Source organism: Pelophylax lessonae (genome assembly GCF_965119305.1).
Source record: "Pelophylax lessonae genome assembly, chromosome: 3".
Taxonomy (NCBI): domain Eukaryota; kingdom Metazoa; phylum Chordata; class Amphibia; order Anura; family Ranidae; genus Pelophylax; species Pelophylax lessonae.
The window spans coordinates 666,557,032-666,583,563 of NC_138770.1; the positions used below are offsets into that span (position 1 = coordinate 666,557,032).

The 26,532-nt window shown below is 46.4% G+C and overlaps 2 protein-coding genes across 5 annotated transcripts in view; one reads left to right on the plus strand and one right to left on the minus strand.

Annotated features, from left to right (window-relative positions):
• ABCC10 (ATP binding cassette subfamily C member 10) overlaps nt 1-1,690 on the plus strand; it is an 86,630-nt gene extending 84,940 nt beyond the window's left edge. For both annotated transcript variants that reach the window (XM_082249854.1, XM_082249853.1), the window contains exons 21-22: nt 1,133-1,245; nt 1,375-1,690. In XM_082249854.1, coding sequence (XP_082105980.1) covers nt 1,133-1,245; nt 1,375-1,525 — 264 coding nt within the window. In that variant the 3' untranslated portion in view covers nt 1,526-1,690. The remainder of the gene's footprint in view (nt 1-1,132; nt 1,246-1,374) is intronic.
• A 7,866-nt stretch (nt 1,691-9,556) lies between these two features.
• Nucleotides 9,557-26,532, minus strand: part of DLK2 (delta like non-canonical Notch ligand 2) — a 29,129-nt gene continuing 12,153 nt past the window's right edge. For all 3 annotated transcript variants that reach the window (XM_082249293.1, XM_082249292.1, XM_082249294.1), the window contains 6 exons: nt 23,744-23,857; nt 20,808-20,897; nt 20,605-20,668; nt 20,229-20,359; nt 15,655-15,799; nt 9,557-10,740 (listed from right to left, as the gene is read on the minus strand). In XM_082249293.1, coding sequence (XP_082105419.1) covers nt 10,029-10,740; nt 15,655-15,799; nt 20,229-20,359; nt 20,605-20,668; nt 20,808-20,880 — 1,125 coding nt within the window. In that variant the 5' untranslated portion in view covers nt 20,881-20,897; nt 23,744-23,857 and the 3' untranslated portion in view covers nt 9,557-10,028. The remainder of the gene's footprint in view (nt 10,741-15,654; nt 15,800-20,228; nt 20,360-20,604; nt 20,669-20,807; nt 20,898-23,743; nt 23,858-26,532) is intronic.

Consider the following 26,532-nt stretch of genomic DNA (forward strand, 5'->3'; position numbering starts at 1 on the left):
ACAGCATTCAAAACAGTACCTGTCAAGTGATAAAAAAAAAATTTAAATGTACATGTGACGGGAGTCACTTTGGGCATGGGGGTTGTGGACCCCAAATTCGTTTAGAGAGGTTGGGGGGCACCATGCCCAGCCTTATGGGGCTCTCTTATGTTTAAGTCACCCTGCGTCTATTATGGATGCAGGGTGACCAAGAGGGTGGTGAACACTGAGAATATGGTTTGGACTTCTACAAAGGGGACAGTGATATTCAGGAATGATGTCTCCCTTGTAATATGAAGATTTTATTCCCTGTACAGTATGAGGTCTCTGACCAGGAAGTAAAACTCCTAATATGGTCATTCCAGGAAGTTCAATGTGGAGACTGACTGTCTAACAATGTTGCTTTTGTCTGAGGTGGCTTTCCATTCACCTATTGTCAAGTGTGCTAATGAACTCACCTGTTGTCTGCTAAGGGATGTATTGACACTCAGAGTAATGTGTATTGGAGGCTCATTATGGAACCATTGTTCTATGTCTGGCTGTTGTGTGCATTGATTGCCCCCTGGGGGTTTCTGTCTCATTACACATAACAGTCCTTCTGGTCAAGCTATCAGACCAATCCCTACTGACTCATTTTCAAGTCCTCATTTGCATGGCTAAGGAGGACCTGAAGGAGAACAGCATGTACTTTGCAATTGACCAATGGGAAAGCGGTTGTTGGGTGCAGGATGTTCCAAATTCTGTATAAAAGTGTGTTGTGTACTTCCAATAAAGGTCTTCCTGTTTGAACTTACATACAGCCTGCCTGGTGTTTGTGCTAATGGATTCCAAACGGCGCATAGCTGTAGTTCGGATCCCGGAGCCTTGGTTGACCGAACCATCAGACGTTGCGATCTGCAAGCTGACTCACTAGAAGCAGAGGAGTGTCGGGAGAGCGGAAGCGAGCGAGCAAGGGTTTCGTCACCGTACAAAAATATCGGCTCATATCGGTCGATACCGATATTCAATGGCCAAAATATCGGCAACAAAAAAACGATACCGGTCGATCACTACTCCTGCTACCTTACGTACAATTCAGGGTTAATAAAATGAGAATTGGCTCACTGACACTCAGGAAATCCATCCATAGATGCTGTTTGCTCCTCTTTTTTAGGTTCTGTGCATCGATGAAGCTACGGCAAGTGTTGACCATCAGACTGACCAGCTGCTGCAGCAGACCATCCGTGAAAGATTCAGAGAGCGCACAGTCCTCACTATCGCACACAGGTACCCCTAATCCCTGACTTTTCCAACCATTACTATAAATGAACCATGTGATGTTATTACTGACCCTGCGGAACGGAGATTCTACCCTGCCAATATCTCACTGACACATCTGTGAATTTTCTCTCGCAGGTTGAACACCATTATGGACTCAGACCGCGTGCTGGTGATGCATGCTGGGAGGGTGGCTGAAATGGATTCCCCTATAACCCTCAGCAACAAGAGAGACTCTCACTTTTACCGGCTAATAAACAGTGGGCAGAGTGAAAGTACTGATGATTAGAATGAAGTTTTCTGACTTTACTTCTTCTGTACTGCTCTGACAGGTCCTCTTATTTAGATGTGGCCATTTGTATCAAACGGTTGCATGTGATTCTGCTGCAATGAACACTAATGAGAGAATCCGGACGTGTGGTGGAAACCTGGGGAATGGGGATGAGGTACCTTCCCCTGTGTCACATGGGGTTCCTCCACATCCTAGGCTCCCTTCCCTTTTTCTTGGCGTCACTGTGGAGGTGAGGAGTCTCCCATGTCTGCCGCCTTTGCTCCTTCTCTATCCTTCCCCTGCTCCAATCTCCACCTCCCTCCTTCTCGATCCTTCCTGTGCCTCCAATTTCTACCTCCTTCTTACTCTATACTTCCCCTGCTCCCATCTCCACCTCCCTTCTTCTCAGTCCTTCCTGTGCCCCCCATTTCTGCCTCCTTCTCACTCTATCCTTCCCCTGCTCCTATCTCCACCTCCTTCCCTCTCTATCCTTCCTGCACCCCACATTTCCACCTCCTTCCCTCTCTATCCTTCCTGCACCCCACATTTCCACCTCCTTCCCTCTCTATCCTTCCCCTGCTCCAATCTCCACCTCCCTCCTTCTCGATCCTTCCTGCACCCCCCATTTCCACCTCCTTCTCACTCTATCCTTCCCCTGCTCCCATCTCCACCTCCCTCCTTCTCAATCCTTCCTGTGCCCCCCATTTCTGCCTCCTTCTCACTCTATCCTTCCCCTGCTCCCATCCTTCTCACTCTATCCTTCCCCTGCTCCCATCTCCACCTCCCTCCTTCTCGATCCTTCCTGCACCCCCCATTTCTGCCTCCTTCTCACTCTATCCTTCCCCTGCTCCCATCTCCACCTCCTTCCTTCTCGATCCTTCCTGTGCCTTCCATTTCTGCCTCCTTCTCACTCTATCCTTCCCCTGCTCCTATCTCCACCTCACTCCTTCTCGATCCTTCCTGCACCCCCCATTTCTGCCTCCTTCTCACTCTATCCTTCCCCTGCTCCCATCTCCACCTCTCTCCTTCTCAATCCTCCCTGTGCCCCCCATTTCTGCCTCCTTCTCACTCTATCCTTCCCCTGCTCCTGTCTCCACCTCCCTCCTTCTCAATCCTTCCTGTGCCCCCCATTTCTGCATCCTTCTCACTCTATACTTCCCCTGCTCCAATCTCCACCTCCATTCTTCTCGATCCTTCCTGCACCCCCCATTTCTGCATCCTTCCCACTTTGTCCTTTCCTCGCATCTTTGCATACCCCCCTGCAAAACTGTCCCTCGCCACCATTTCTGCCTCCCTCCCACTCTATCCCTCCCCTATCTCCGCCACCTTTTCTCTCTGTCCTTTCAATGCCCCCATCTCCACCTCCCTCTCTTTTCTTTCAGCTGGCCTCTCTCCTTCTCTTAGCTTTGCTTTCCTTACCCCCCATATCCACCTCCATCCCTCTCTATCTTTCTCTGCTTCTCTCCCTCTCACCCCCCCCCCCACGTTATTCTTTTCCTGCGCCCCATTTCAACCTACCTCATCCCTCTCTATTCTTCCCCTCAACCACCATCTCCCCCACTCTACATCTTTCTTTGTGTTCCCCTGCCAATCTTTGCCTTTCTCTCTTTCTATACTTCCTCTATACTTCCCCTTCTCTGCCTTTCTCCTTCCTTATGACCCCCCACCCCAGCCTCCCTCTCTCTTTTAATGAAACTGACATTAGGTGTCTCTCTCTATAAAGATACCCTCCTTTCCCCGGTATGGTAGCGGTGTTCTGGGTTCTTCGCCCCCCTCTCCGTTATGGTAGTGGTGTTCTGTGTTACTCGCCCCCCCCCTTCTCCGTTATGGTAGCGGTGCTCTGGGTTCCTTGCCCCCCCCCCTTCTCGGTTATGGTAGTGGTGCCCCGGGTTCCCCAGCCTGGTCTCTGCCTTTCTTATGCAATATATAAATTATAATTGAAAGCAAAACTTTTTTTTAGTTTTGGATATGGAACAGGAAGTAAAGGAAATCTCCCCAATGGGACACAGATAGCAAAAAAAAAACTTCCAAAGGTTATAACCCTCCCTTTCTCTATTCAAATTAAAAAAAAAAGTTTTGCCTTCATTTTAATGCTGCAAGTTTTATGAGGACAGAAATGTAAGGTGAATTCTATATATTTCTCATCCTTTACTTCCTATAAACATTTTTTACAGAAGATGGTTTTGATGTTTCGTATTTCCAGATTCCTGTGTGCGGAGAATGCTGGGAGTTCTTTATGATTGTCAGTCTTGCATGTGCAGGGGATGCTGGGAGTTCTGTGTGATTGGCAGTTTTGCGTGTGCAGGGGATGCTGAGAGACCTGTGTGATTTAGAGTTTCCTGTGTGCAGGGGATGCTGGTAGTTCTGGGTGATTGGCAGGTTCCTGTGTGCAGGGAATGTTGGGAGTTCTAAGTGATTGGTAGTCTTGCATGTGCAGGGGATGCTGGGAATTCTGTGTGATTGGCAGTTTTGTGTGTGCAGGGGATGCTGGGAGTTCTTTGTGATTGGCAGTTTCCTGTGTGCGGGGGATTCTGAGAGTCCTGTGCGATTTACAGTTTCCTGTGTGCAGGGGAAGCTGGGAGTTCTGGGTGATTGGCAGGCTTCTGTGTGCAGGGGATGCTGGGAGTTGTGTGTGATTGGCAGTCTTGCATGTTCAGGGGATGCTGAGAATCCTGTGTGATTGGCAGTCTTGCATATGCAGGGAATACTGGGAGTTCTGTGTGATTGGCAGTTTTGTGTGTGCAGGGGATGCTGGGAGTTGTGTGTGATTGGCAGTTTTGTGTGTGCAGGAGATGCTGAGAGTCCTGTGTGATTGGCAGTCTTGCATGTGCAGGGGATGCTGGGAGTTCTGTGTGATTGGCAGTCTTGCATGTTCAGGGGATGCTGAGAATCCTGTGTGATTGGCAGTCTTGCATATGCAGGGGATGCTGAGAGTCCTGTGTGATTGGCAGGTTGCTGTGTGCAGGGGATGCTGGGAGTTCTGTGTGATTGGCGATCTCCTGTGTGCATGGAATACTGGGAGTTCTGTGTGATTGGCATGTTTTTTGTGTGCAGGGGATGCTGGGAGTTCTGGGTGATTGGCAGTTTTCTGTGTGCAGGGGATGCTGGGAGTTCTGTGTGATTGGCAGTTTTGTGTGTGCATGGGGATGCTGGGAGTTCTGTGTGATTGGCAGTTTTCTGTGTGCAGGGGATTCTGAGAGTCCTGTGTGATTTACAGGTTCCTGTGTGCAGGGGATGCTGGGAGTTCTGTGTGATTGGCGGTCATCCATATGCAGAGAATACTGGGAGTTCTGTGTGATTGGCAGGCTCCTGTCTGCGAGGGATGCCGTGAAATGTGCGTGATTAGCAGTGTCTCCTGTGTGCAGGCATTGCATAATCTATTTATATTATCATGGGTTGCTACAGTACTTTATACAGCAGTCACCATTGCCCCATCTTGTAATAATAACAGGCTGTCATATTACACAGACATGACCTGAGGATTAGTCACGCATATTGACACACACGGCTCTGCTGTAGTACAAACATTTTAATAATTATTGTCATACCGTTTTCAGAGTTTCCCAAATATACAACTTTGTTGATTTCCAGCACCCCATACCAGCCTGTGTGGGCGCCTTCCTTGTGTGATCTCCAGGGATCTGTGGCGGGGACCCTCGCTGTGTAATCTCTGTTCATTCTACATCATAAGATTATCATTTAGTATCTATCTATGGGGAGAGACCCCTGGCAGAGACATCACTATTACATGTCTACCTACAAGGAGAGACTCCATCCTGACGAAGGGGTCACCATTCTCTGTCTACAAAGAGAGACTTTCTCCCAAGAGATCCCCATTCTATGTCCATCTTTGGGGGGGAAACTAACTAGTGATCGACCGATATCGTTTTTTTTATTGCAGATGCCGATATTTTGGTCATCGGATATTAGTATCGGCCGATATTTTCGGACATTTAAAAAATGTTTTATTTATTTACTTATTTTTTCACAGGTTCTGTGGTGGAGGGATCTGGGGGTCTAAACGACCCCAAACCCCTCCTCTGCACTTAAAAGCATTCGAAACGCAAAGTTTGGCTGTTTTGAATGCTCGCATTTTTTTTAATTTGGCGCAGAGTACCCAGAAGCGATGTCATGACATCACTTCTGGGTTTTTTTTTACATGGAGACCCGATCAGAGCCAAATGCGGCTCTGATCTGGTCTTCTCTTTGGCAGCCGTGCAGGTAGGATGCCGCGGGAGGGGGGGAGACGTCCCCTCCCGCTCCTTGTAATGACAGCCGTGCGGCTTCTCAGCCGCATCGGTTGTCATTACAAGACAGCCGACCGTCGGCTATGGACGCCGGTACCGGGGTGATGCCTCTAGCTGCAGGCCTCACTCTGGTACAAGCACTTTCCCGAAATATGGGCAATATTGGTAACCTTAGGGGCCGATTCCGCTATATCGGGGAAAGTGCATATCGGCCCTCGATATATCGGTGTTGCAGATTATCGGTCGATCCCTAAAACGAACCCCTGATTACAGTCCAATGTCTGTCTACAGAAAGCGACTCACCCCCAGCAGAGAGATCGCTGTTCCTCTATTCAAAGAGAGACTGACCCTAGCAAAGAGATCACCACTCTCTATACATCTACAGTCAGAGACTCAACCGCAGTAGAGAGATGATAGCTCGGTATCCGTCTATGGTGAGAGACTCACCCCTGGAAGAGAGATTACTGTTTCGAGCCTGTCTATAGCGAGAGACTAAGCTTCAGCATAGAGATTACTGTTCAGTATCTGTTTATGGGGAGAGACCAACCCCTGGCAGAGATATCGCCATTCCGCGTCGGTCTACGGAGAGAGACTTGATCCTGACAAAAGGATCACTGTTCTGTGTCTGTCTACAAAGTGAGACTCACTCCTGTCAGAGGGTTCACTGTTCCATGTCTATCTTCAAGGAGAAAATAGTGGTCACTATTCATTGCCTGTCTATGGCCCTGGTGCCCAACCTGTGGTCCTCAGGGCCCCTGCAGATACTAATTTGTGTTTCCCTATTGCTCTGTTATAGCAGTGATTTCTAGCTGCCTCATATAATCTGTTTCTTAATTCTATGTCTCCTGAAGCATGTCCCCAGTCTCCAACAACTCCTACAGCATGTTCACAGCCTGACTGTCTTCTGCAACATGTCTGCAGTCTCTGACCATCTTCTGTATCATGTCTGCATTTTCTGACCATCTCTTGTGTCATGTTTTCAGTCTCTGACTATCTCTCGTATCATTTTTGCAGTCTCTGACTATCTCTTTTTCATTTTTGCAGTCTCTGACCATCTCTTGTATTATAATTGCAACCTCTGACCATCTTTTGTATCATGTTTGCAGTCTCTGACCATCTTTTGTATCATGTTTGCAGTCTCTGACCATCTCTTGTATCAGGTTTGCAGTCTCTGACCATCTCTTGTATCATGTTTGTAGTCTCTGACCATCTCTTGTATCATGTTTGCAGTCTCTGACTATCTCTTTTATCGTTTTTGCAGTCTCTGACCATCAATTGTATAATTTTTGCAGTCTCTGACCATCTCTTATATTATAATTGTAGCCTCTGACCATCTCTGGTATCATGTCCTAAGTCTCTGGTCATCTCTTGTATCATGTCCTAAGTCTCTGGTCATCTCTTGCATCATGGCTGCAGTCTCTGACCATCTCTTGCATCATGGCTGCAGTCTCTGACCATCTCTTGCATCATGGCTGCAGTCTCTGACCATCTCTTGCATCATGGCTGCAGTCTCTGACCATCTCTTGCATCATGGCTGCAGTCTCTGACCATCTCTTGCATCATGGCTGCAGTCTCTGACCATCTCTTGTATCATGTCCGCAGACCCTGACCATCTCCTGTATCATTTCCACAGTCTCTGAAAATCTCTTGTATCATGTCTGAAATCTCTGACCATCTCTTGTATCATGGCTGCAGTCTCTGACCATCTCTTGTATCATGTCTTTAGTATCTGACAATCTCTTGCATCATGCCACACTTGAAGCCCCCAATATCAGGAAAGTTGACCACCACTGGTTTATGGAAAGAGTCTGATCCCAGCAGATGGATCACCACTCCATATCCATCTAGATATAGAGCAAGAGACTCAACCCTGGCACAGATTTCTGTTTGTTATCCATCTATGGGGAGAGACTTACCCCTGGCAGACAGATTACCATTCCATGTCTGTCTACAGTGAGAGATTCAGCGTCAGTGGAGAGATTACCATTCAGTGTCAATCTATGAGGAGAGACGAACACCTTGCAGAAATATCACCATTACATGTCTGTCTAAGGGATGAGACTCAATCCTAGCAAGGGGATTGTGTTCATGTACAGAGAGAGACTCACTCCCATCAGAGATCATTGTTCCATATCCATCGATGGGGAGAAACTCATCCCTGCCAGGGAGTTCACTGTACTGTATTTGTCTACAGAGAAAGAATCACCTGCTGCAGAGAGATCACCGTTCCTTGTCCAAATATGGCAGTGGTCTCCAAATTGCAGCCCTTTGCTTGCCTTTAGCCGCCTCTTGGGGGACTGTTCCTACCACTGATGCCAGCCACCGTTCCTTCCACTGACACAAACAATGAGGCACCATTTCTGGTGGGGCACTATTCCTCTCACTGACCCCGATAATGGGGCACTATTCCTCTCACTGACACCAATGATGGAGCACTATTCCTCTCACTGACACCAATGATGGGGCACTATTCCTCTCACTGACACCAAAGATGGGGCACTATTCCTCCCACTGACCCCAAAGATGGGGCACTATTCCTCTCACTGACACCAAAGATGGGGCACTATTCCTCCCACTGACACCAATGATGGGGCACTATTCCTCTCACTGACCCCAAAGATGGGGCACTATTCCTGTCACTGACCTCCATGATGGGGCACTATTCCTCTCACTGACACCAATGATGGGGCACTATTCCTCTCACTGACCCCAGTGATGGGGCACTATTCCTCCCACTGACACCAATGATGGGTCACTATTCCTCTCACTGACCCCAAGGATGGGGCACTATTCCTCCCACTGATGCCAATGATGGACACTATTCCTCCCACTGACACCAAGGATGGGGCACTACTCCTCTCACTGACACCAAGGATGGGGCACTACTCCTCTCACTGACACCAAGGATGGGGCACTATTCCTCTCACGGACACCAATGATGGGGCACTATTCTGCCAACTGACACCAATGATGGGGTACTATTCCTCTCGCTGACACCAATGATGGGGCACTATTCCTCCCACTGACACCAATGATGGGGCACTATTCCTCTTACTGACACCAATGATGGGGCACTATTCCTCCCACTGACACCAATGATGGGGTACTATTCCTCTCGCTGACACCAAGGATGGGGCACTATTACTCCCACTGACACCAAGGATGGGGCAGTATTCCTCCTACTAACCACCAAGTCTTTGTAGACATTGTCTACTCCCACTGACGCTGGGGCATTTTCTGCTCTCGCTGTCCAAATTCCAGCCCTCCTAAAGTCTGAGGATCAGAAAACTGACCCTTTGTTTAAAAAAAATGGAGACCCCCGCTCTATTGGAAGAGACTCTACCCAGCAGAAAGACCACAATTCCATATCCTTCTACAGAAAATGACTCGCTGCCGGCATAGATTGCTCTTCCTTGTCGTGTCTGTAGAGAGAGAGTCACAGTTATAGGAAACGTGTACATGGCAGAACAGCAGGGGCCGTTCCCCACACATTAGGGTAACACCATCCTTTCCCCCTTCTAATACTTATACACAACATTCCCAGACATTTTGTGTAAAGGGTGTTTACTATATATTGATCTGCAGAGGGCGCACTTCCCATATTACATCAACACCAGGGTTCTGTTACTCATACACATAGTACGTAATACAGAGGTAATGTTTTAAAGGGTGTATATTATATACTGGTCAGCAGGGGGCGCTCCTGTCATATTGTGACAATGGCAGTCATCTCCACGCTGCACAGAATCATTGACTCCGACTATTCAGTGTGAGCGCTCTGCAGGGCAGAGATCTCCAGAGATTGTAAGAAATGTGGCAAGCAGGTGACACTATGAACATTCCACATCCTCTTATTCTTCCCATTAGAAGTAGGTAGTTCCTAGGTCACATCCAGAGCACAGATACAGCGTCTACATAGAACAGCTCCTTTGCACAGGTGTACATGTTGCCTGCACTCATACAGCGAGCGCCAACGAGGGCCTGTCCTGGCTAGCCAGGCCTCTCCCCCCTCTTAGTGCTGATAGCCCAGGCCATTATGTAGATACTAGTACAGAAGAATGGCAGTGCACATGTAGGGCAGGTTTTGGGCCCAAGGGTAACTTTTATACATAGGCCTTGTGTAGTTTTTATCCATCAAATGCACTGTGTATCCAAAATGAGACGTGGGCATTGCAGCAGTACTTCTAAGGTACCAGGATGCCATTGCCCAACCTCTGGGCGTTCTGTCCATTTTAAAGGAATAGTCACAATAAGAATCCATGTTCATTGATAGGTCACAGCTCCGTAGTTTTCCGGTTCTCCGGGGCAGTTCCTTGGCACTGCTGATAGTGGGTTTTGGTATCCGTCGAAGAGTTACTACACCAGCCTGGCTGACCAGTGGCCCGAAGTCGGTACCACAAGACCAGACCAACAGTGAGCAGAACCACCAGGCCAGTGATGACCCCAAACACGATGACAATGATTAGCTGCAGTTCGCTCAGCCCGTGTTCCCGTTGGGTCACCACTTCCTTCACTGAGATTTTGAAGTGTCCAGCTTTGTCCGCAGAAACAGGACTCCAGCGGCTTGTGCCAACTGTCCTTGTTGGCAGCGTCTGAGGCGTGGGGTCCCTTGCTGATGTCACCACCTGGTAGACCCATGTAGACCTGGGAATGGGAATCTCACAGGACTTCCCAGTAAATCCCTCAGCACAGTAACACTCGTAGTCCCCAACACGGTCAAAGCAGCGTCCTCCATTCTGACACGGCTGCCCTACACAGTCATTAATATTGACCGTGCAGAATCGTCCCTGGAAGCCGTATGGACACTCGCATGAGAAGCGGTTTACCCCATCGATGCAGGTGGCTCCATTGGCACAAGGCCTCATCAAGCAATCGTCCACATCTGTCTCGCACAGTTTGCCGATATATCCAGCCAAGCAGCGACAGATGAATGCATCTGCAAATCCGTTCTCGTCCTGGCAGGTGCCACCATTCAGACAGGGAAACCTGTGTGGAGAAGAAAATGGTACACCAGTGAGGCTATTGGTGGCATAATCTACAGTCATCTCTCTCCAAAAAACACCCGGAATATGCCATTTCTTTCCTTTCATATAAAGCAGGGGTCTCCAAACTTTCTAAACAAAGGGCCAGTTTACTGTCCTTCAAAATTTAGGGGGGCGGACTGCAGAAGTAGAAAATGTCCTGGTGTTAGTGGGAGTAAACAATGCCCCGTCTTTGGTATTAGTGGGAGCAAGCAATGCCCCATCATTGGTATTAGTGGGAGGAATAATGCCCCATCATTGGTATTAGTGGGAGGAATAGTGCTCCATCATTGGTATTAGTGGGAGGAATAGTGCCCCATCATTGGTATTAGTGGGAGGAATAGTGCCCCATCATTGGTATTAGTGGGAGGAATAGTGCCCCATCATTGGTATTAGTGGGAGGAATAGTGCCCCATCATTGGTATTAATGTGAGGAATAGCGCTCCATCATTGGTATTAGTGGGAGGAATAGCGCTCCATCATTGGTATTAGTGGGAGGAATAGTGCTCCATCATTGGTATTAGTGGGAGGAATAGTGCTCCATCATTGGTATTAGTGGGAGGAATAGTGCCCCATCCTTGGTATTAGTGGGAGCAATAGTGCCCCATCATTGGTATTATTTGGAGGAATAGTGCGCCATCATTGGTATTAGTGGGAGAAATAGTGCCCCATCATTGGTATTATTTGGAGGAATAGTGCTCCATCATTGGTATTAGTGGGAGGAATAGTGCCCCTTCATTGGTATTAGTGGGAGCAATAGTGCTCCATTATTGGTATTAGTGGGAGGAATAGTGTTCCATCATTGGTATTAGTGGGAGTAATAGTGCCCCATCATTGGTATGAATAGTGCCCCATCATTGGTATTAGTGGGAGGAATAGTGCCCCATCATTGGTATTAGTGGGAGGAATAGTGCCCCATCATTGGTATTAGTGGGAGGAATAGTGCCCCATCATTGGTATTAGTGGGAGGAATAGTGCTCCATCATTGGTATTAGTGGGAGGAAAAGTGCCCCATCCTTGGTATTAGTGGGAGCAATAGTGCCCCATCATTGGTATTAGTGGGAGGAATAGTGCCCCATCATTGGTATTAATGGGAGGAATAGTGCCCCATCATTGGTATTAGTGGGAGGAATAGTGCCCCATCATTGGTATTAGTGGGAGGAATAGTGCCCCATCATTGGTATTAGTGGGAGGAATAGTGCCCCATCATTGGTATTAATGTGAGGAATAGCGCTCCATCATTGGTATTAGTGGGAGGAATAGCGCTCCATCATTGGTATTAGTGGGAGGAATAGTGCTCCATCATTGGTATTAGTGGGAGGAATAGTGCTCCATCATTGGTATTAGTGGGAGGAATAGTGCCCCATCCTTGGTATTAGTGGGAGCAATAGTGCCCCATCATTGGTATTATTTGGAGGAATAGTGCGCCATCATTGGTATTAGTGGGAGAAATAGTGCCCCATCATTGGTATTATTTGGAGGAATAGTGCTCCATCATTGGTATTAGTGGGAGGAATAGTGCCCCTTCATTGGTATTAGTGGGAGCAATAGTGCTCCATTATTGGTATTAGTGGGAGGAATAGTGTTCCATCATTGGTATTAGTGGGAGTAATAGTGCCCCATCATTGGTATGAATAGTGCCCCATCATTGGTATTAGTGGGAGGAATAGTGCCCCATCATTGGTATTAGTGGGAGGAATAGTGCCCCATCATTGGTATTAGTGGGAGGAATAGTGCCCCATCATTGGTATTAGTGGGAGGAATAGTGCCCCTTCATTGGTATTAGTGGGAGCAATAGTGCTCCATTATTGGTATTAGTGGGAGGAATAGTGCCCCATCATTGGTATTAGTGGGAGGAATAGTGCCCCATCCTTGGTATTAGTGGGAGGAATAGTGCCCCATCATTGGTATTAGTGGGAGGAATAGTGCCCCATCATTGATATTAGTGGGAGGAATAGTGCCCCATCATTGGTATTAGTGGAAGGAATAGTGCCCCATCATTGGTATTAGTGGAAGGAATAGTGCCCCATCATTGGTATTAGTGGGAGGAATAGTGCCCCATCATTGGTATTAGTGGGAGGAATAGTGCCCCATCATTGGTATTAGTGGAAGGAATAGTGCCCCATCATTGGTATTAGTGAGAGGAATAGTTCTCCATCCTTGGTATTAGTGGAAGGAAGAGTGCTTCATCATTGATATTAGTGGGAGGAATAGTGCCCCATCTTTGGTATCAGTGAAAGGAATAATAGTGCCCCACCCTTGGTATCAGTGGGTGGAATTGTGCCCAATTACTGGTATCTGTAGGAGGAATCATGCCCCATTGTTGATGTCAGTTGGAGGAACTATGCCCCCTCTAATGCTTATAGTAGTAGGAATAATGCCCCAAGGGCCAGGTAAAAGTAAGTAAAGGGCCAAATTCGGCCCCTAGGCCGCAGTTTGGAGTATGATCCAACAGAGCAAGATCTCCAACCAGAAAGATTTGTACAGTGTTCTTTTCAGTATTACAGCTCCTTTGCATTCCTTATATTTGAATGCAGCCCTGTTTCACCATTCACAACTGCATGGGGACCCTCTATACCAGTGATGGTGAACCTTGGCACCCCAGATGTTTTGGAACTACATTTCCCATGATTCTCATGCACTCTGCAGTGTAGCTGAGCATAATGGGAAATGTAATTCCAAAACATCTGGGGTGCCAAGGTTCGCCATCGCTGCTCTATACCCTCCACTGCCAAACGAAGCCCCTCTTCACCTTTTGTGGCCTGAATGCAGTCTCTTTGCAACCTTTATGGTTTTATAGCCTAATGCAGGCCATAGGTTGACAAGATCTAAATCATCAGTTTTTTCACTTTCCTATATCTTATCCCAAATTATCCTACAGTTTACCTACAGCTATATGGAGCATCAGATCAGATTTGGTGGGTATTGAGATCTGTTGATATTTTAATTAAGCGGCTGCTTTCTAAGATCCGGTGGATCTGAGGAAGAGGTCTCTGTATTTCCAGTAGTAAGTTTAGCAGAGTGAAGAGACCACCAGAAGTATTGTTAAAGCAGAACTTTACCCATACCAGCTTGATTGAAAATAATGTTCTTTAGCAAGGAACATACATTCCACGTTAATAAATATTCTACCAAAATTAGCGTGTGCTGTAAATTGCCACCAGCATTATTCCTGTTTCTTCTTACCAGAGGCCGCCATTTTGCTGAAGCCCAGATCCCCTGAGCAGCAGTAAATCTTTAGGCTGTCAGCAGATCTGCCACTACCAATTTGGCAGAGTGTCTAAAAATGGAGAGCAACTGAGCATGTGCAGAGCAGGATGAGACAGTGTATTACTGGATTTTAAACAGTATAGACACTTATTTGTTGTTTTACATTGCTAAATCTGCAGACAGGACCAGCCTGACGTGATCTAGCAGGACTTAATTCTCAGATTAACCAATTCAGCTCCGGAAGGTTTACTAGCCTTCGTGGCGAGGCCATTTTTTGCGATATGGCACATGGTACTTTAACTGACAATTGCGACGCTAAACCCCCAAAAAATTGATGTCTTTTTTTTCCCCCACAAATAAAGCTTTCTTTTGGTAGTATTTTTATTTTTGCGCTATAAACAAAAAAAAAAAACAATATTTTTTTACTTTTGCTATAAAACGCATCCAATAAAAAAAATTAAAAATCTAATTTTTTCATCAGTTTAGGCCAATATGTATTCAGCTACATATTTTTGGTAAAAAAAAAATTCCCAATTAGTGTAAATTGATTGGCTATATGCGAAACGCGTAGCTATCCATTGGCGTATGATGCTTGTACATCTTTGTTACATGATACCATTTATTACAATATTTTTACTATGTTGTCATTATAAATTTCATATATTTTATCTGCTGAGTATTGGGATTACTGGTGGCAACCTTTAAAGTCCTATTTCTTTCTAATCTTTTTTTTCTTTTGTCTATACTATAGATGCAGGGATTTTAGTGTTAGGGTGGACTTATCCTTTAAGTAGTCCGCACTCTTCAAAAGGTTCAGCACCCCTGCTCTAGAGCATGGATGTCCAACCTATAGCTCTCCAGCTGTTGCAGAACTACAAGCCCCATCATGCCTCTGCCATTGGGAGTCATGTTTGCAACTGTCAGCCTTGCAATGCCTCATGGGACTTGAAGTTCCTCAACAGCTGTAGGGCCACAGGTTGGACACCCATTCTCTAGAGCACAGGTGTCAAACACAAGGCCCGCGGGCCGAATGTGGCCCCCCAGGCCATTCCATGTGGCCCTCGCACCTCTCCTGCAGCTGTGGCACCCCCCTTGTCTCTGCCCCCACCTTGAGAGGACAGAACTCCTTTGCCAGATCCTGCACTCCTCTGTGCTGCTGCAGAAAGGCTCATCTTTGACCACCCCCCCACCCCGCGTCTCAGCAGTCCGCAGCAGAGAGGAGGGCAGAACTCCTCCTGCAGATCCTGCACCTCTCTGTGCAGCCGCAACACCTCCTTGCCTTTGCCTCCCCTGGTCTCAACATTCAGCAGACTCTGGAAGCTGACTCCAGCCCTCTTCTGGTTCTCCTCCAGACCCTGCACTTCTTCCCAGATCCTCCCACATCTTCTTTCTGGCAGCAGCACAAGGTAAGGGGGTGCATTGTGATGTAAGGAAGGTGGGTGACTCTTGACTTCTGATGGTGGGGGGGGGGGGGTCTTGACATCCCATGTAAGGGTGTAAGGGGGCGTGGGGTGCTCTGGAGATCTAATCCTACAGATATAACCGGCCCTTTCTGGGCAGCCATAATGCTGATGCCGCCCGGGATGAAATTGAGTTTGACACCCCTGCTCTAGAGACTCTGCATTCTGCTCATTGCCCCATCATTCCCCCCCTCTGTGGTATTCCGTACCCCTCCGCCTCGCAGGGTCCCCTCTTCAGCTCGCAGTTCTTGCCATGGAAGAGTTCCAGGCAGTTACAGGTGTATTCTCCTTCTTCAGTGATGACACATTCACCTCCGTTCTGGCAGGGATCTGAGTGCTCACATAGGTGGAGGTCTGAGGAAAGAAAATGAGCTCATCAATAAGGTTTCACATTATCTGCGGGTAATCTGCATCTTAGCTCAGTAATAGAACCTGAAACTTTCTCTGTATAGACAGAGCAGGGAATCCGTGCCACATATACCCTGTTTCAGGACTGGGCCAGGGGACAGGGGGGGCAATTGCATTTAGCACTGACGGTCGGCTTTCTTGTAATGACAATTGATACAGCTGAGCAGCAGCTCGATTGTCATTACAAGGAGCGGGAAGGGATGTCATACCCCCCCCCCCCCCACACACACACACACACACACACACACACACACACACCTTTCGCGGCTCGTCCGGATCTGCCATTCCACCGGGACACTCAAGCGACCAGCCGACACGTCCACTGGCTGGCCGAAGACCTGAACAAAGCCAAATTCGGCTTTGATCGGGTCTCTGATGTAAAAACCCAGAAGCGACGTCATGACACCACTTCCAGGTACTGGAGCCTTAAGGGCGCCAGGTTAAAAAAAAAAAAAAATTACCGCATTCAAAACAGCCAAACTTGGCATTTTGAATACGTTGAAGTACAGAGGAGGGGTCTGGGGTCTTTTAGAACCCCCGATCACTCCATAAAGAGTACCTGTCACTGCCTATTACTGTCACAAGGGATGTTTACATTCCTTGTGACAGCAATAAAAGTGATCAGAATTTTTTTTTTTTAAATGGACAGTGTAAACCTAAAAAAATAAAGTAAAATAATTAGGAAAAAAAAAAAAATTTAAACGCTCCTTCCCTCAGTGCTCGAAGCGAAAGCATATGCAAGTCATGCCCGCATATGTAAAGGGTGTTCAAACCACACATGTGAGGTATTACTGCGATTGTTAGAGCGAGAGCAATAATTCTAGCCCTAGAACTCCTCTGTAACTCTAAAGTGGTTACATTTTTTTAAAGCTTTGCCTATGGAGATTTAAGTTTTAGTTTGTCGCCATTCCACGAGTGTGCGCAATTTTTAAGCATGACATGTTAGGTATCTATTTACTCGGCGTAACATCATCTTTCACCATATTTAACCGCTTGCCGACTGCTCACAGTATATTTACTGCGGCAGTCAGCCCCTCACAGGCAGAGTGACGTAGGTCTACGTCGCTCGCCTGTGAGGCTCTGGGGAGCGAGCGCGCGCCCGCGGAGGCGCGCTCCCGCTCCCGCGCGGTCACGGACCCCCCCGCGCATGTGACCAGCGGACCTGATGTCCGCCGGTCACTCGGCGATCGGCGGGGGAGAGGGAGAATGTCAGGCAGCTTGTGTAAACAAGCCACCTGTCATTCTCCTCGCTGTAAAAACACTGATCACATGGATCTACTATGTAGATCCATTGATCAGTGTCCTTACAGCTCAAGCCACAGCCAATCACAGTAGAAAGCACGCCCCTAGGGACACACACAGCCCCTCCCTCCCAAATAAAGTTAACCCCTTCACTACCAGTGTATTTTTACAGTAACAGTGCATATATATAGCACTGATTACTGTAGAAATGTCACTGGTAACCCCAAAAGTGTCAAAAATGTCAGTCAAGGGTCCGATCTGTCCGCCCCAATGTCGCAGTACCGCAAAAAAAATCGCAGATCGCCGCCATTACACGTTAAAAAAAAAAACACCAAAAATGACAGAAATCTTTCCCTTAGTTAGTAAACGCGATAACTTTTGCGCAAACCAATCAAAATACGCTTTTTGCGATTTTTTTTACCAAACATAGGTAGCATAAAACAAATTGGCCGAAAATTTTAAAAAATTTTGATTTTTACATTTTTTTTTTGGGGAATTTCATGTAAAAAAATGTAAAAAATATTGTTATTTTTGCAAAATGTACGCTATTTTTTTGTTTATAGCGCAAAAAGTAAAAATCGCACAGGTGATCAAATACCACCAAAAGAAAGCTCTGTTTGTGGGAAAAAAAGGACGCCAAATTCGTTTAGATACAGCGTTGCACGACCGCGCAATTGTCTGTTAAAGTCACGCAGTGCCGAATCGCAAAATACCCCCTGGTCGTTTAGCAGGAAAATCCTCCGGGGCTTAAGTGGTTAAATATGGCTAACTTTACTGTTTTATTTTTATTTTAATTCATGAAAGTGTATTTCTTCTCAAAAAATTTAATTTGAAAGACCGCTGCGCAAATACCGCATGACATAAAACACAAAAAACATAAAACACAAAAAACATTGCAACAATCGCCATTTTATTATTATTTCAATTATTCTTATTTTATTATTTATTTATAAGTTGGATCCTCACCTTATTTGATGTTATTTGGATCCTACATTACAGGAAACTTACCCAGGCATTCCCTGAAGTTGCCTTGAAGTCGCATTGCTTTAACCTTTTTATATGGACTATAGACTGAAGGACTTAAGAAAAAATGGTTGTGGAATGAATCCTCTGAGTTTCCATTATTTCTTATGGGGAAATTTACTTTGATATACGCGTGCTTAACGCCTCGTACACACGCATCGATTATTGGCCGGGAATTTTCGGCCAACGTCGGATCGGCCGATTTTCGGCTTGTTAGTATGATGCTTCCGACAACCGACTCCGACTTTTCGGCCGAATAAAATCTGGTGTGCAGGCTATAAAATTTTCGTTGGCCGTCAACACAACGGCCGATTTTCGGTCAGTCAGTACAGATTTCGGCAGACAAAAATCTGATGAGCAAGACTGGGCATGCTCAGAGAAGAGAAAACACACGAAAAGTAAACCAGAACATTACATCACTTCTGAAGTAGATTTTTGTTGGCCGAGAAAATTCGTGTGCAGTCTAGAGCACATTTCAACCAACAAAACACCACTCTGGACAAAAGTTGGACAATCGGTCGGCCGATAATCGTTGCGTGTGTACGAGGCATTCGATTACAAGCACATTTCTGGAACGAATTATGCTCGCAATCCAAGGTTTTACTGTGCTGTATATTCTTTATTTATGAAAAAGGGTCATACACTGGGAATATGACGATAGACATTTGCAATATACAGTGATAAGTAAAACATTAAGGCTTAATACTATATTACATCCATTAGTCCATAATGTAAAGTGCATAATAAATGCATTGTCCCTGATACGGTGTTGACATTCTTTTTTTTTTTTTCCTAGAGTATTCTAAATTTAAATGTAAGGGCAAGATATCACAAGGATGGTGGAACCCAGTTCATGAGTTTTAGGGGTTCAACTGGATGGGGGTATAGGAGGGGTTAGGAGGTATTGGCAGATCAGGGGAGGAAGGGGTAGTGAGAAAAGCTAAGGCTTAGGTGGAAGCAGGAAAAGGGGAAAAAAAGGGACGAAGAAAGTAAAGAAGAGGGAGAGGGAATAACCACTAAATCTTCTATCCAGGACTGATCTCTGGCATGCAGTGTGTTTTCCAGATACTGTATACAGGGGCAGACTGGCAACTTCTGGCCCAGGGGGCAAGTAAAACCAAGAGGTGCAGTTACTCGGCCCCCTCCCGTTTTCCCTCACCCCCTCCCACTCTCCCAATCCTCCTCCTGACCCCCATTCTAAGCTGAAGCCCTGCTCCAGATACTCTCTACTTACCGGCTGAATCCAGGTTCCCGACCTGGCCAGCAGGGGGAGGTTGGGGGGAGCTGGGACAGCTCGGTTGGGACTGGCCAGGGCAGAAGAGTCTCAAGTGGGGCATGTAACCAGCCTCTGCCCAGACACAGTTTACACCATCCATGCTAAGGGAGGGGGGGGGAGGCTGCGCTTTGTCCTTGTCTTCAATCCGCACTCAGTAGGTCAGTGGAATGGACTATTTACTTCTCTTTGCCAGGAAACCTTTAGGCATGTCTGTGGCAGAAGTGGCGCAGCCTTTTTGCGGGGTATCATAGTGGCCTAGGGGGCAACGGCCCCCCTGCCCCCTGGCCCAGTCCTCCCCTGACTGTATACAGTATGTCATTATGTTGCTTTAAAGTAATACGTTGTTGCACAAGCCGGCTTTATGTTGGAGGATAACTTGTTCCAGTAAAACCATGTCAATCAAATGTTGTCGTGTGAACCTCTATTAGTAGAGATCAGGTCTTTTTTTGCATTTGATTCCATTTATTTTGGTTATGCATGATGGGATGTGGGAATGAGAGGGTTTTACTCTTAATGACACAGCAGAGCCTACCACCGTTGACATTATATGGGAAGCAGTGGTGTCCTCGTTTTTTTCAACCATGTTAGAGACCTTGAAATTGAACTTTAGTTATCAATAATGTAATGGCCCCATCAAAAAAATGGCATTTCCCAAACTGTCAGCTCAAGGTTGGAAGAGCAGAATTGTCTAAAATGTCTTTGTATGTTGTAACCATTACATTACCCTTCACTTCATACTCAATCAGTAGGATGGGGGTTTGGAGATGAAAGTGCCCCCTTCAGATTGCTGAGTATATTCCCAGCTTTAAGTCCATGAAAATGAATTTTGCTCACCTCTGTCACAGAAATTGCCTGCCCAGCCGCTCTCACACATGCACTGCCAAGGTTGGTGGCACACCCCATGAACGCAGCCTGGCATCCTCACACAGTCTTCACAGTATGTGCCGTCCCAGCCAGGGTCACACCTGGAAAAGGTCAGAAAGGATTATTTTAGGGTAAAATCATATTCTGAGGAGTCTCTGACTCTAAAATCGATCAAATACAGGAAAATCTGCCTGCAGTGCCCACTGCAAGCTTCCTATAATCCTATGCCAATGCTACAAAGGGAATGGGCACTATCTATTCTATTAGCTCAGCTTATAAATGAAAAACAAGAAAATGGTGGAAAATGACATATTTGACTTTGTGTTAGTAAAATCTGAGGCCTCACCTGCACACTCCGTCCTCGTCACAGTGTCCGTGGTACAGGTCACAGCGCTCCGCACACTCGTCAGCTGTGAAGGACACAAAGATTAGTCTCGGTACTCTCATGTAAGTGATGTGATTGGTCGGTGTTGATCTTGCACTGTGTGATCATGGTGGGGTGACCAGTGCCAATTATAAGGAGAGCACACTGAGTGTGCATGGTCTCACCTTTCACAGATGTCCAGTACGTGAATAAGACCCAACACAAGGCGGAGAGCAGGACTGGAGAGCAGCCGAGCATTGTCAGCACTGCAGGGGCTATAGGAAGATCAACAGTGTGATGTTACTGCCACACACACAGCACGGTAAACTGCGCAACACTGCAACACACAATGCACAGTACACTGCAACATGCACCACATGGTCAGATGCGCAACACTACAACACACACCGCACAGTACACTACAACATGCACCACATAGTAAGATGCGCAACACTACAACAAACACCGCAAGGTAATCTGCAACACACACTGCACAGTAAACTGTGCAACACACCGCACAGTACACTGCAACATGCACCACATGGTAAGATGTGCAACACACAGCGCACAGTACACTGCAACATGCACCACATGGTAAGATGCGCAACACACAGTGCACGGTACACTGCAACATGCACCACATGGTAGGATGCGCAACGCACAGCGCACGGTACAATGCAACATGCACCACATGGTAGGATGCACAACGCACAGTACACTGCAACATGCACCACATGGTAAGATGCACAACACACAGTGCACGGTACACTGCAACATGCACCACATGGTAGGATGCTCAACATACACTGTAGGGTACACTGTGCCATGCCTCAACACACACCACATGGTAAACTGCGCAACACTGCAACACACACCACATGGTAAACTGGGCAACACACACCACATGGTAAACTAGGCAACACACACACACCACATGGTAAACTGCGCAACACTGCAACATGGACCAGATGGTACTCTGAAACACACACTGTATGGTACACTGCAACGTGCACCACATGGTACTCTAAAACATACACTGTGAGGTACACTATGCCACACTGGGGGACACACTACATGGTACACTGTGCCACCCTGCAACACACACCACATGGTACATTGGAACATAGTGTGAAATGTGCAGAAACTGCGCTAATTCCAATTTATCGCTACCTATTCGCACTACAATGGACATGTCATTGCAATAAACAGATAATCAAAGAAAGTGCAGCGCTAAACCAAATCGCAAAATAGATATCCCATAATATATTGAACAAAAAAAAATGTGAAGAAATATATATAATAACAACAGTAATAAAATGACAGTGCCATCCAAGGGAATAAAGTCCGCAGAATTGAAAACATATTGCAGTGCAGTGAATAATCGCAGAACCGGGTCCTGCTGCCTTCTGTGCTCCAATCATCAATGTGAAAACCTTCCACCACTTGTAAAAATGACTGCTTACCAGAACATTTTGACTCAGTTACCCATATAGGCACTGGGTCAACCACCATTTGAATGTGTTCAGGAGGGGTACTAGAAGACTCCAAACTTTCCACACGTAACAACGCGATGAATCCGCTCCACATAGATTGGTGTCAAAACAGTGCGTTGAACCATAAAGATAAAGAAAGGCTCCACATAGTGTAAAACTATATCTCCAAAATGTATTAAAAAAAGTAGAAAACTTGCATCATATCCTGCTGACTTTATTCCCTTGGACTGCACTGTCATTTTATTATTATTATTGTTGTTGTTATATATACTTCTTCACATTTTTTGTTCAGTTTATTATGGGATATCTATTTTGCAATTTACATCGTTGCATAGTTAGTGACGTTGAAAAAAGACATCAGTCCATCCAGTTCAACCTATGATGTGTGTGTGTTTGCTGTTAACTGTACATTGTATACCCCTTTATGTTGTACATTGTATACCCCCTGTATGTGTTGTACATTGTATACCCCCTGTATGTTGTACATTGTATACCCCCTGTATGTTGTACATTGTATACCCCCTGTATGTTGTACATTGTATACCCCCTGTATGTTGTACATTGTATACCCCCTGTATGTTGTACATTGTATACCCCCTGTATGTTGTACATTGTATACCCCTGTATGTTGTACATTGTATACCCCTGTATGTTGTACATTGTATACCCCCTGTTTGTTATACATTGTATACCCCTGTATGTTGTACATTGTATACCCCTGTATGTTGTGGTCTTTAAGGTGCCCATCTAATAGTTTTTTTAAACTATCGATGCTCCCTGCTGATACGACGGTTTGCAGAAGATAATTCCAGATCCTTACTGCTCTTACAGTGAAGAACCCCCTGTGTATTTTAAGGTTAAACCGCCTTTCCTCTAGTTTTAATAAGTGGCCATGTATCTTATTGTATTCCCTTTCTCTGAATAGGTTTTTCCATATGCTAGGGTTGCCAGTACAGTATTTGTACATTGATATCATATCCCCCCTCAATCGTCTCTTCTCCAGAGAGAATAAGTTCAGTGCTTGTAGTCTTTCCTCATAGCTGATGTCCTCCATTCCCCTAATTATTTTTGTTGCCCTTCTCTGGACTCTTTCCAGTTCCAGCACATCCTTCCTGAGGACCGGTGCCCAGAACCGGACAGCATACTCAATTTGGTTTAGCGCTTCACTTTCTTTGATTACCTACATTGGAACATACTTGGTGCCACGCTTTAACACAAACTTCTGGGTACACTGCGCCACACCACATAGTATACTGCTCCACACGGCAATACACACCTATCATTAAAAGGCACAACACTGCATTTAAAAAAAAAAAAACAGTGCAATAGACTGTGCCACACTGTACATACAATGCAATACACTGTGCCACACTGCCTAATACACTGTACAACACTGCAACACACACTGCTCAGTACACTATGCAACACAACTGATGGCAACATCCACTGTGCTACAATCCAATATACACTGCGCCTTACTGTAAAACACCCTGTTTATGGTAACAAGCCACACTGCATCATACATATATATATATACTGAAATGCACGCTATATGATATACTGTACCATGCTGCAATACACAACACTACAGTCACTATATCCACACAATTCAATCCGTGTTCCCATACCTGCCTACAGTGGAAGGGCCGGCTGGCTGTCCAGCTGTCTATGGGCAGAGGAGAAAAGTTGGCTTCATCCTGAAGAGAGGGGAGCCCATCAGCGCAGAAGAGTGCAATCTTCACCTGTGGAGACATCAGTTGTAAGTGAAGGTGACACCATTGGATGAGACAATCCTGGAGAGATGCCAGGACAGGTGCTGCTAAGCTGAATGATGGAATAAGATCAGTTGCCCTATGAGGTGTAATAGCAAACTCAACACAAACTAGCAAGAAAAGAACTGGATAATTTTCCTAGCAACTAACGACCTTCCTATTTAAGTCCTGGAAATTAATCCAAATATCTTTTGGGGATGGGGAAATTATCTTTTTGCTTGGTGAGGCAAAACTGGCCACATTTGCCTCAAGAGGGTTTTATTTATCTTCCTTTGCACCAAAAAAACTGCAGGAACTGTAAGGAGGAATTGGATGAACACAAGTCCGTTGTTGGCCTTGATAACAATGTAACCTGTGTACATTCCCTGCCCCACCAGCCAGTAGCATGGGCCCCCTGTGTCCAGTCTAAGGAACTGCAGTCCGCACCAGTGTTCCCACAAGGAGGATTGGGTTTTGCTGGTAAATTTTCCCTCAGGTTTGCCCCATTACTGACTGCCAATATGCAAATACTGTAGATAGATAACTGAAGTACTGAACTGACCGGCAAAGAGTGGTCCAAAAATAAACTATAGACAGGGCAAGACGTGCTCAGGCAGAGCCATTGCATAAATCAGGGCAGTAGGCAGATAAATAGTAGTAGTTTACCAAACCAACATTTCCTCCCCCATTCAAAGACCAATCTATCCTATTCACAAACCCGTCTTTCCTTTACCATCTTCAGAACCACCTTATCCCTCTTCCACAGAGCTGTATTCCCTCCCCATCCTCAGACCTACCTTTCCTCTTCTATTCACATGCCTACCTCTCCTACCCTATCCACAGACCTACCTTTCCTTTCCTATCTACACACCCACCTCTCCTTTACATCTACAGACCTACCTTTCCCTCCATCCATAGACCCACCTTTCCTGTCCATCCATAAACCCACCTTCCCTCTCCTATGCACAGACCCACCTTCCCTCTTTTATCCGCAGACCCACTTTTCCCTCCATTCATAGACTCACCTGTCCTCTCCATCCACAGACCCACCTTCCCTCTTTTATCCGCAGATCCACTTTTCCCTCCATTCATAGACCCACCTTTCCTCTCCATCCGTAAACCCACCTTCCCTCTCCTATGCACAGACCCACCTTCCCTCTTTTATCCGCAGACCCACTTTTCCCTCCATTCATAGACACACCTTCGCTCTCCATCCACAGACCCACCCTCGCTCTCCTATGCACAGACTCACCTTTCCTCTCCTATACACATACCCACCTTCCCCTCCATCCATAGACCCACCTTTCCTATTCACAAAACTGCCCTTCCTCTCCATCCACAGACCCATCTCTAACCTCAGACTCAACTTTCCTATCCCCCTGTGGACCCTCCTTTTCTCTCCATCCATAAACTAACCTTCCCTCTCCTACTCACAGACCAACCTTCCTTCTCCTATCCACAGACCCACCTTTCCTCTCCATCCACAGACCCACCCTCGCTCTCCTCTGCACAGACTCACCTTTTCTCTCCTATACACATGCCCAACTTCCCCTCCATCCATAGACCCGCCTTTTCTCTCCTATTCACAAAACTGCCCTTCCTCCCCATCCACAGACCCACCTTTCATCTCTAACCTCAGACTCAACTTTCCTATCCCCCTGTTGACCCTCCTTTTCTCTCCATCCATAAACTAACCTTCCCTCTCCTACTCACAGACCAACCTTCCTTCTCTTATCCACAGACCCACCTTTCCCTTCATCCATGGACCCACCTTTCCTCTCCCACCCACAGACCTACATTCCTTCTCCTATCCACATACCCATCTTTCCTCTTCTTTACACAGAACCATCTTTCCTCCCCATCCACAGTTTCACCTTTCCTCTTCCCCCTATGGGCCCTCCTTCCTTTTTCCTCCACCATTTCAACTCCCACCCACAGAACCATCTTCCTTCTCCTATCCACAGACACACCTTTTCTATCTACAGATTTACCTTTCCTCCCCATCCACAGACCTAGCTTTCCTCTTCTATCCATAGACCCACCTTTCCTCTTCTATCCACATACTTGCCTTTCCTTTCCTATTCATAGACCTACCTTTCCTCCCCATTCCAGTGGCCTGCCTTTCCTCCCCATCCATAGACGCACCTTTCCTCAGACCACCATTCTTCCCTCATCCACAGACCCGATTTTCATCCCTCATCCAAAGATCTACCCTTCCTCTTCTATCCATAGACCCACCTTTCCTCTCCTATCCACAGATTTGCCTTTCCTTTCCTATTCATAGACCTACCTTTCCTCCCCCTTCCAGAGGCCTGCCTTTCCTCCCCATCCATAGACGCTCCTTTCCTCAGACCACCATTCTTCCCTCACCCACAGACCCGATTTTCCTCCCTCAACCACAGATCTACCCTTCCTCTACTATCCACAGACCAGCTGTTCTTCCCATAACCACAGACCCTCCTTCCTCTCCTATCCACAAACCCACTTTTCCTTTGCTGGCTATAGACCCACATTTCCTCCCTCATCCACAAACCACTGAGTCACCCTTCCTCTCCTATCTACAGACTCACTTTTCCTCTCCTATCCACACACCCACCTTTTCTCCCCAGTCTATATACCCACCTTTTCTCTCCTATCCACAGACTTACCTTTCTTCCCCATCCACA